This window comes from Mus musculus, chromosome 7, assembly GCF_000001635.26.
Source record: "Mus musculus strain C57BL/6J chromosome 7, GRCm38.p6 C57BL/6J".
NCBI classification, from domain to species: domain Eukaryota; kingdom Metazoa; phylum Chordata; class Mammalia; order Rodentia; family Muridae; genus Mus; species Mus musculus.
Genome location: NC_000073.6, coordinates 4235155 through 4246455, shown reverse-complemented (window position 1 = coordinate 4246455; position 11301 = coordinate 4235155). Strand labels below are relative to the sequence as shown.

Below are 11301 nucleotides of genomic sequence, written 5' to 3'. Positions count from 1 at the left end.
TTTGGAACCATAAATCAAAATAAACTCTCCTATAAGTTGCCTCCATCAAGGTATATTATCAAAGCAAAAGAAAAGTAATACAGAAGCTGGTGTCAGAGAGTTGACTGTTGTAAAGAACACGACTATGCTGGGTTTTTGGAGAAATGTGGAGATTCTGAGACATTGGACAAGACAAATAAGTTGTATTTTATGAGCAAACTTGATAGGCCATACTAGTGTGACCTGGAAAGCAGTTCTGAGACCAAGGCAGACAAAAGAAACCTGACTCTCTCAGAAGTTTCAGAGGGAATCAAGAACTTTAGCTATAACTGGGATAGAGACCAACCTTATGATATTCAGAAAATGTATCTGTCTTTACTCTGCATGTCCTAAGAATTTGTCTGATATCAAATTAAAATGAAATGGGCTAATTTCTTTGGTGGAGGAAATTTCTAGAAAATATATATCCAATAAATGGACTTTCAACCAAAAGCTATCAAGTGAGGTGGGGAAGGACACTTCATATTCATCAAAGAAAAAATCTACCAAGAGAACGTCTCAATTCTGAACATCTATGCCCCAAATGAAAGGGCACACACATTCATAAAAGAAACTTTACTAAAGCTCAAAGCACACATTTAACAATACACAATAACAGTGGGAGACTTGAACACCCCACTTTCACTAACAGGCAGATCATGTAAACAAACTAAACAGAGACACAGTGAAACTAATAGAGATTGTGAACCAAATGGATTTAATAGATATCTACAGAACATTTCACTCTAAAACAAAAGAATATACCTTCTCAGCACCTCACAGTACCTTCTCCAAAACTGACTATATAATCAATCAGTCACAAAACAAGCCTCAACCATTACAAGAAAATTGAAATAATGTCATGCATCCTATCAGATCATTATGGACTAAAGCTGGTCTTCAATAGCAACAAAAACAACAGAAAACCCACATACACATGGAAGCTGAACAACTCTTTACTCAATGATAACATAGAAAGGGAAGAATTAAAGAAAGTGCTGGGCAGTGGTGGTGCACGCCTTTAAAGCCAGCTCTTGGGAGGCAGAGCCAGGCAGATTTCTGAGTTCGAGGCCAGCCTGGTCTACAGAGTGAGTTCCAGGACAGCCAGGGCTATACAGAGAAACCCTGTCTCAATGCCCCCCCACCAAATAAAGAATTAAAGAAAGAAATTAAAGACTTCCTGGAATTCAATGAAAATGATGACACAGTATTCCCAAGCTTATGGAAAACAATGAAAGCAGTGCTAAGAGGAAGATTCATAGCACTAAGTAACCTCTTAAAGAAATTGGAGAGATTCTACACTAGCAGCTTAACAGTACACCTGAGAGCTGTAGAACAAAAAGAAGCAAACACATCTAAGAGGAGTACACAGCAGGAAATAGTCGAACTCAGAGCCAAAATCAACACAGAGAAGCAAAGAGAATGATACAAAGAATCAACAAAACCAAAAGCTGGTTCTTTGAGAAAAATCAACAACATAGATAAACTCCTTGCAACACTAACTAAAGGGCACACAGACAGTATCCAAATTAACAAAATTAGAAATGAAAAGGGAGGCATAACAGAAACTGAGGAAATTTTTAAAATCATCTGCTCCTACTACAAAAGCCTATACTCAAAAAAAAAAAAAAAAAAACAAAAAACAACTGGAAAATCTAGATGAAATGAGAGATTTTCTAGACAGAGGCCACAACCAAAGTTAAATCAAGAGCAGGTAAACCGTGTAAACATGCCTGTATTCCCCAAGGAAACAGAAGTCATTAAAAACCTCCCAACCAAAAAAATCCTAGGGCCAGATGGCTTTAGTGCAGAATTCTACCAGACCTTTAAAAAAGAGCTAATATAAACACTCCTCAAACTATTCCATAACATAGAAACAGAAGGTACACTACCTTCTTCATTCTATGAAGTCACATTTACTCTAATACCTAAACCACACAACAAAAAAAAGAGAGAACTCTAGACCAATTCCACTTATGAATATCAATGCAGAAATACTCAATACAATTCTTGAAACCAAGTCCAAGAACACATCAAAACCAACATTCACCACAATCAAGCAGGCTTCATCCCAGGGATGCAAGTTTGGTTCAATATACTAGAATCCATTAATGTAATCCACTATGTAAACAAACACAAATTAAAAATCACATGATCATCTCATTAGATGATGAAAAAGCATTTAACAAAATGCAACACCCCTTCATGTTAAAAGTATTCGATAGATCAAGAATTTAAGGTCCATACTTAAACATAATAAAAGCAGAATACAACAAACAGCTAGTATCAAATTAAATGGAGATATACTTGAAGCAATCTCACTAAAATCAGGGACAAGACAAGGAAGCCCACTCTCTCCTTATCTATTCAATATAGTACTCAAAAGTTCTAGCTAGAGCAATAAGACAACAAAAGGAGATCAAAAGAATACAAATTGGCAAAAAAGAAGTCAAAGTATCACTATTTGCAGACAAAGTAGTGTTGAATCTGTGGCGTGATTGTTATTAATGACTGTTAGGCGCATTTACTAGGGAAAAAGGAGCCAAGGGTTTTGCTTCCGTTCCTGCCTCCAGTTCTGTCCTGCTTTAGTTCCTGCCTTCCTTTCAGGGTGTTCAGTGATCTGGGAGCTTTACGATAAAACAACCTTTTCCTCCTTCTAAATGCTTTTGCTCCTGATGCTTTATCACAGAAATAGAAAGTTAATTAGGACAGGGTATTACAGCAGTCAGCACGAACCTTATACATGATGAGACTCTCATGTGTGAGAATATATTTTCTTGTTAGTGGTACATAGCTCTATTATCAAATTTTATCCAATTACATCGTCTTGTAAGTCTGAGTCATTCATAAAGTAATTAACACCACCCACTACATCAATAAGGAAAAAATGAAAGCATGCATGATGAAGGCATTTGCCACTTTCACACACACACTCACTATGAACAATCATAAAAGACTACACACAGATAAATTTCCTTCTGAATAAGCTAATATAATAGACTGGATTTAACATTATATATAACAATGAAAACCTAGAAATCTCATAAGTCAAATTTTAACTCAGGAAGACAATAGTATCTCTTCTTTCCATAGAATGTTCAGGTTCCTTTGTACAGCCTTAATTATCGCAGTAAGGCCAGGAAGTAAATTAAAGTCTCTCATATTAGGAAGAATTGTAAGTGGCATTGCAGATAAAACAAAAAAAATTAATCATTTTTCAAAACTGTCTTCATTGAGCTAATCAAAATTTACAACAAAGTGGTTCAAGATTATTGGTGTATTTACATGCCAGCTGCTTCTATAAATACATGCAGCAAACATTGAATTTTTAAATTTAAAATATATGGGTTTTATGCCTCAATTCTAAACTCCACATACATGACATTCCACTTAGGTTATGGTGTTACTTTTGATGTGATTGTGCTCTGTAATTAGGGAAAGCCATGCACATGAGGATGAGTAGGAAAGGTTACTTAATTTTTTCTGAATTTATTATATGAGTACTGTATTTACATCATTTATTCCCCTCTTTTTTTCTCCAATTCCACCTATGCCTTCCCACACTCCCTCCCAAATTCATGATCTCTTCTTTAATTACTATTTTTAAAAAATGATATTTTCAAAGCCATGTCAGCAGTATCCCCCACCAGAGAATTCTTTCAAATGCAAGTTTGTTGATTGCAAGTCTTCTATTTCAAGAAAATCACATAAATAACATGTGTTAAAAGCTGAGGGTTCAAGAGATGCTGGGCCATCACTTACATTAGGATCTCATTTTGCATTTTGGACTCTGATTTTTGAGCATTATTTTTGCTATCTCAGCCAGCTTCTTTGTTTTCATTAGAGAAAATGAAGGCTCATGACGCAAGTGGAGAATGTGGTAGCATATAATAAAGGAAGTGGGGGGGGGGGCAGGCAGAAGATACACAAGATTAGGACTCAAACCTGACTGATGAGACAGGATTATCCCCTCCTCATTATTGGAGGTGGGGAGACAGAGGAGACTGTCAGCCAAAGTTATACATCTAGGTGAAGTGATAACAGGATGATTGGCCATAGAAGAATTTTCCACCCAAGTACCCAGGTGTTTCCCTACACTCAAATCATGTTTTCTTCCTGAATGTTCTCTGAAAATGGTTCCCTATTGTAGTCCCAGATGTTTTCTTCCAGAACCACCTGAGATCCTTGGACTTATTCCCAGGTGTCTGCCACCATGAAAGAAGCACTGCTTTCTCTCCCAGCTGCATGTTGGGTCTGCCTTTGGCTGTGCTGAGCTTCGAACAGAAGAACGCCAAGAAGCACAAGGACCAAAATTGAAGCCCCCATCCTGATGAGGTTCTCCATTGTGTAATTCTGGGGCTGTGAGACTGGAGGTTATAGAAAAAGAGGTCACAGAGGTCAGGGCAGATGAAAGTCAGTCCAGGAGTCTGCTTCCTCTGGACAGGACGTAGTCGTCCGTACTGAGACCTACGGTTAAGAATTCTCTGTACTTACCTGTCTTTGGGTCTGATATGTTTGGTGATGGCCTGAGGGGCTGATCGGCTTCTAAGAACCAAAAGGAGAATGTAGGATGTGTGAAATACTTGAAATCCAAGTGTTTCTCCTAGGTCCTGTGGTTTTTGTTTTTTGTTTTTTTCTTCCTTCCTTCTTTCCTTGAACGGTTATTTTAACATAAATGACATTTAAAGAGGGGGTGGGGAATGGAATATGGAGTGTAAAAAATGAATTACAAATAAAATTAAATTAAAAAAAGAAAGAAAGAAAGAAAGAAAAGCCTAGTCAGGTGTAGAAGCCCATGTCTTTAATCCCAGAATTTGGGAGGCAGAGGCAAACAGATCTCTGTGAGTTGGAGGTCAGCCTGATCTACAAAGTGGGTTCCAGGCTAGCCAGAGCTACATAATTAGACCCTCTCTCAAAAGCTTCTCTCCTCTCTCTCTCTCTCTCTCTCTCTCTCTCTCGCTCTCACTTGCTCGCTCTCACTCTCGCTCTCTCTCTTCCTTCTCCTCTCCACTCCCTGCTCTATCTTTCTTACACAAGATATGGAAACCATCACAGAAATCTACAACTGGTCAAAACACAGAGAACAACTAAGCATGAGTTACCTATGCCTAGTGGATACAGTTACAATACAACCCCTGCAGCTAGAGCTCAGGAAATATCTCATAAGAGAGTTCACGGGTATTATAAGAACCAGAAGACCAGGACATCTGCTATAAGATAGTGTCTTCTATCTATTTCAAGGAGACTTACCATGAATTTGTTGTATATGTAAATATGCATATGTATTTGCATGATAACACCAGTGGACATGCCAGTGGATGAGTGAAGTATCATAAGATCCCACCCTTAGTTGAGGAAGCTACAGAAAACTGATGACTTCTGTAAGAGGAAAATTCCGTCTTTTCCAGGGATGAGCTACTGGTGAGTTATCCAATCCCAAGTGGTGAGTCCTAAACATGCACACTTATGAGCGGCACTAAATGTCACACTGTGCATGTATACAGCAGGCTATATTTATATATGCATACATATAACAAAATTAATGAAAAGGTCATGAACTTGAGAGAGCATAAAGGATACATAGGAGGAGCTGGAAGAGGAAGGTGTATAAATAATGCAAATGCAGTTATTATTGTGAAATTATTTTTAAAATTAAAATAAATGTAAAAAATTAAAAAGAAAAGAATGGGAAATTTGTATTTATGCTGACTTTACTGTAAATTTTCACAGGAAAATGTTTTATAAAACAGTCCAAGCTTCTTAGTTTTTTGGGTTTGTTTGTTTGAGACAAAAAAAAAAAAAATTTATAGCCTTGGCTGTCCTGAAACTTGCGAGGTAAATGAGGCTGTCCTTGAACTCAGAGTTCTCTCTGCCTCTCTCTCTTGAGTCCTGGGATTAAAGGTGTGTACTACCATGCCTGGCAAGTTCAAATTTCTTAATTTAATTTCTTACTCTGTTTCTCTCTCACTCCCTCTATCTGTTTCTTCCTCATTCCTCTCTTTCTGTCTTTTTGTCTATCATTCATCTTCTGATTTCCTTCCTCTCTTCCTGTCTGTCTTCTTTCCTCCTTCTTTCTTTTGGGATAGTGTCTTACATAGCCCAGACTAGCCTTCAACTCACTATGTCACCTAGGATTACTTTGCATTTCTGATCCTCCTCCTTGTGCCTCCACCTTCCCAGTGCTGCAGTTACAAGTCACAGTCACAGTTCCCAGTGTATTTAGTGACAGGGCCTCCTGCTTGCTAGACAATGATTCTACCAACTGAGCTACAACTCTGGCCCTATTTTGTATGTTCCTTTCTATAAATATACATCACTCTCATCACATAGCTTCATGCAGATCGGGATGAACTCTTCTTTTTGTAGGAGTTTCCTACTGGTCTCCTTGATGGATGCTTCAGACCCACTCTGATCTTTGTGCTCAAAACTTGTATCAGAGTCACTTTATAATGAAATTTTACTTGATTTCACCAAACCTTATAATTAGAGGCACTAGTTCTCCTGCGGGCAGGGCAATGAATGAGCACAGACATTACAGGTACGGGTCCCCTTATCTAAGACCTTGACTTCCACAGGGGTCTGGGATATGACAACAAATAGGGTTATAAGTTTCAACAGCTACACCTTTAAGTGTCCCCAAGAAGGGAGGTCACAGCAGCACTCCTAGAGAATTCTGCCTGATACTGCTGATCTAGGAGACATTGATCTCAGACACAGACAGGAAGGAGCTGCTCTCCCCTTGATCAGAAAAAAAGTGCCTATCATTTTCAGTGATTGACACTGCAGGGCCACTTACTCTCCATAGGATACCATGGGGCCTCGCTTCATTGAGAAGTGTGAGAGTGTGACAGGGAACTGTCCCAGAGGAAGAGAGATGGGGGAAGTGTTGACTATTTCTGAACCTGACTCTGAGGACGTGGCTCTCTTCCTGCTTTCGCTGACTCTGCTCCTGCCCCACTTCCTAGTCTGTTGCTCCTGAGCTCCTCATCCTTCATCCTGGCCACCAACTCTTCTCCCTTGGTTGGTCCTGTGCAGTTTTGAGTCTCTGAGTGGACCCACTGGACTCCTCAGTTATAATCAGGGTTTTCACAGTCATTAGGTACTGACCACTTGAAAGAGACGTTGTGTACACTATAGCATCTGGACCAGCCCCGGTAGGGGTCCAAAGGGAAGTTGGCCTTTAGAGCCCTGCTTGGTAAATAACAGGCCAGGGCTGTGGATGAGGTCACTTCCCTAACCCTTGGACAGAGAAGTCTTTCATAATAATCTATGTATAAACAACAGTTAGGTTCTCTCCAATGGAAAGATTGAGAGTTTGGACAAGTAAGCCGTGAGTGCTTTTGAGGCAGCCCTAGGGAGAAAATGGCCTGAGGGATCAAAGAGCTGCCACCTGTCAAGCACCACCCCACCCTCCATATTCTACCTGCAAGTGCCAGTACTCCTCCTAATCTGGGGCTCCAGTTCAGTTTCTCTTATCCTCTTACTTCCTGGGACTCCCTTAGGAAAAGCAAAATTCTTGGCAATGAACTTATGCTGTCAACCACTAACTGAGTTAATGTTGGAGCTTTCTCACCTGACACATGTATTTCCAAGAGATCGCTGGGTTCCGACCACACCTGGGGGCTGTTGACATGATAGCCGTAACATCTGAATATCCACCTTTGACTGGGGGTCACGGGGCCCACAGTAAATAGGCCCTGGAATTGCCCCGTAGAGTTTATAAACTCTGATTCCTGGATCAAGGACCACTTCTGTTCTCCTTCCTTGGTCAGAACAAACCTGTTAAATCCCAGTGTTGAGACACACTGAAGGGTTACAGTCTCCCCTGAATTCACAACATTGCTGGGCTGGGTGGACAGGCTGGGTTTACTATAGAGTCCTAGAAGAGAAAGTTGTAGCGTGTTAAGTGGGACTATCCAGGCTGCATTGCCTTCCAGTGTTGAGCTGTGAGACAGGACACTCTTGAAAGTAGACCCCTTTCCTGAGGTGCTTAGCTTGGGACTGAGTGTTCTCTCACCTGTCACTGCAAGCTCTAGAGGGTCACTGTGCTCTGACCACCCAGTGGGGGTCTTATAGTAACAGCGATATATCCCCCCAGATCGTTGTTCAATTGATGGGATCAAGAACTGAGCTTTGTTTGTGGTCTTCGGAGTGTTCCGTGTGCGCCAAGGATGTGGACCCCCCTCTTTATAAAGACGGTATTCCCGGGCCCCTGTGGTCACCTCACATGAGATGGTCACCTGCTTCCCTTTGGCAACCACCAATCCTGGCTGAACACTAAGGGTTGGCTTGTGCGGATTCCCTGCAAAGAAATGAGGGAAACAGTCATACAATATCGCCCCTCGATCTCAGCCTTCAGCTCTAGTACCCCTTCCCTGGTATCATCTGATGTTCTCGAGCCCCACTGAGCGGGGGAAGCTTCAGTTCCCGAGTGAGGAGCGATCTGGAGCAGTACTCACCTTCCGACATGGAGGTCTCTTGGCCCAGATTCAGCCCTAGAAGAGAATCCCCCATGAAAAGTTTGCCCCTAACACCTACCTAAGCGCTCTTTCGCTTCACTGGAATCTCTTAAACACCCTGAAGCTTCCTGATTGGCTAGAACCCGGCTGTATGGCCATTATTACCCTTCTCCTCTTCAAATCTTACCCAGACAGAGCACAGCTGTGAAGACGAAGGTCATGGCACTTTCTCTCAGTGGCTGCAATTGTACTTTTGGGAGAGACCACAGTGTCTGGCCAGATCGACAAATATCACAAAGTATGGGACGTTTAGAGAGGCGGGATTCCTAGAATCACATGATTACACAGAGGAACCTTCAGAGTACACACAGGAAGGGAAACAGCCCTCCTTAGGCAACTGCCTCTCATTTCCCCAGGACTGTGATTTGAATAAGCTCCAGAAATTCTTACAGATACGGTCATCTCGCTTAACCTCAATTATTAAGAGTGCAGCAGAAACAAAATACCTTTGTTACCTTCCTTTGCTGGCCCCTTCCAGCTGAGGGTGGCTAAAGATTGATCTTTCTCTCTTAAAAACTCCCCATAGAGAATCCACTCTTCCAGCTCATCCTTCCAAAGCTCTGGGGAGTCCTTACATAGATCAGTTATCTTGTAGCCATAAACATTCTTCTGGGATGATGCAGATTGATGTTCATGATGGGGGCAGAGTAGCAGGCACACTGAGCATTTAACTGTGCCCCTCACAGGGAGCTTCATTCTGGGGATGGGCATGGAGGGGAACACACAGAGATGGGGAAGGAAACATAGCTGTTCTTGTGGTTCTGGGAGTGGGTGTCACTGTCCCCTGAAGAACAGCCCCCAGCATAGACCTCACTTTCTTTTCTTACTAACATCATCTGCCTCCATCTCTCTGAGAACAATACTCAGAGCTGTTCCTTCCCTTCTCACTGTTTATGTTTTTTTCTGGGGCCGTGTTCTCCTTGCTGGAAGAAGGTTTGCTTTCTCCCTAAGACCTGCAAGTTAGTCATTGGTGGTGCCAGTTTGAAGACTAGCATCTCATCGCTAAGGTTCCACCTTTGGAGCCTGTTGTCAGCCTGTTGTTCACTACTCAGATTGAGCATTGAATTGTGCCATGGTGTCTGGGACATTCATGAGTTCATCCATCAAAAGCAAGTGTTTGGGGCATGAGAAGTTCATGCTGTTGTTGCATCGTTTAGGTGCTCACTAATGTGTGTGTGTGTGTGTGTGTGTGTCTGTCTGTCTTTCTCTGTTCCATGTATCTACACGTGGTCCATCATAATATGTGTGAAAACTTCAGATAGTCATGGTCAGGGGAAGAAAACGAGAATAAAAGATTCCTGAATGGAGAAGAACCCATTTCCTAGATCACAGGGGCAGGAAGTACAGTGGATGTGCCATCTTCGGAGTTCTGTATGGGAATTTGCTCTCCAAGTGGTAGGATCAGGAATTCTAGCAAAGACAGCCATCTGTGGTTCCAATCTCCTCGTTGCAGACAAGTGCTGGGATGTCTAAATTCATTATCCAAACCCCACAGTCAGCACTGAGCTCTATGAATACATAAGACAGATCTACTCCAGTATTTGTCACTGTGGTAGTTTGAATATGCTTGGCCCCATGGAAGGTGGCACTATTAGAAGGTGTGACCTTGTTAGAGTGGGTGTGGCCTTGTTGGAGGAAGTTTATCACTGTGAGGATGGGCTTTGGAGTTCTATGCTCAATCTCTGCCCAAGACAAAAGAGAGGCTCTGCCTGCCTGGCTGCCTGCCTGCCTGCTGAAGACAGTCTCCTCCTGGCTGCCTTTAGATCAAGATATAGAACTCTCATCTCCTCCAGAACCAAGTCCGCATGCATACTGTCATGCTTCCCACCATGATGATAATGAACTGAACCTCTGAAACTCTAGGCAAGCCACAATTAAATATTTTCTCTTATAAGACCTGTCTTGGTCATGCTGTCTCTTCTCAGCAATTGAAACCCAAACTAAGACAGTCACCCATGGTCATCCATCACATAAGTCTGAATGTGAGGGTCCCACTGAAGCCCTCCCTGACAGTCACAATTCTGAGCATATGCCAAGTGTAGAGAAATAGATACCACATTGCAGAGCTGATGAACAAGCTCCCTGAGCTTCCTGTTTTCTAGGTCAGACTAGAAGAAACCTTCTGTAGACAATCTGGGTCAGGAAAGGCAAGACTGCTAACAGGAATGAATAGAACAGAGAGCTAGAAGTAGGTAGGTATCATTTTAGTGAGAAGTTGTGGGTTGGAACCCTTCATTTAAAGTAGTTCTATTTAAGTGATAGAAGAGGCTGTGTTGGAGTGTGAGAGTCTGAGGGAGTATCAGGAAAGAAACTCCTCTATGCAGAACTCCACAAACACTGAAGATGAGGGACTGTTTTCCACTCTCCCCACCTCCACAGCATCACATGGATCCTATTAGTGGTAGATGGATCTGAGAACATCACCTTTCAACTCAACAAAACTATGCCAGTAATTCACTTCATAAACTTGTGCTTTGATCCACCTTTCTTGAAGAAGCTTCTTTTTGCAGTACGCTCATTCATAACTGATCAAAAGACAACAAGTAATTATAACTCCTTAACTCTGTATCACTTTTTCTACCAAGGCTTAGTGAACATCATGAAAGAGGAGTAGAAAGAATATAAAAGCCAGAGGATGGGGACGGGGGCTGTGAAATACTGTCTTATGAACATGAATAGCTGTTGTATACATAAACATATAGCAGCTGAGGTTACCTATACAAAATCCCTGTGTGTGTGTGTGTGTGTGTGTGTGTGTGTGTGT

General features: G+C 41.7%; 1 protein-coding gene across 4 annotated transcripts; it reads right to left on the bottom strand.

Annotated features, from left to right (window-relative positions):
- Positions 1-2765: 2765 nt before the first annotated feature.
- Positions 2766-8813, bottom strand: Lilra5 (leukocyte immunoglobulin-like receptor, subfamily A (with TM domain), member 5). 4 transcript variants are annotated; one of them, XM_006539765.4, is made up of 6 exons: positions 8665-8813; positions 8478-8513; positions 8036-8320; positions 7798-7897; positions 4513-4563; positions 2766-4385 (listed from the first exon to the last, which is right to left on the bottom strand). In XM_006539765.4, exons 1-6 carry the CDS (start codon positions 8696-8698, stop codon positions 4160-4162), a joined length of 732 nt encoding a protein of 243 aa, XP_006539828.1. In that variant the 5' UTR covers positions 8699-8813; the 3' UTR covers positions 2766-4159. The 4 variants fall into 4 exon arrangements, with proteins under 4 accessions (XP_006539828.1, XP_006539827.1, XP_006539826.1 ...); NM_001081239.2 differs by having other exon boundaries at positions 2993-4385; positions 7592-7897; positions 8665-8702; XM_006539764.4 differs by lacking the exon at positions 4513-4563 and having other exon boundaries at positions 7592-7897.
- Between the last annotated feature and the right edge of the window lie 2488 nt (positions 8814-11301).

What these genes read in the sequence shown, in the direction of transcription:
- Lilra5 (NM_001081239.2), bottom strand. Translation starts at nt 8,698, where the DNA reads ATGACCTTCGTCTTCACAGCTGTGCTCTGTCTGG. An exon ending in CACAGCTGTGCTCTGTCTGG is followed by an intron (nt 8,514 to 8,664) that starts GTAAGATTTGAA and finishes ATTCTCTTCTAG; the next exon opens with GGCTGAATCTGGGCCAAGAG. An exon ending in AGAGACCTCCATGTCGGAAG is followed by an intron (nt 8,321 to 8,477) that starts GTGAGTACTGCT and finishes ATTTCTTTGCAG; the next exon opens with GGAATCCGCACAAGCCAACC.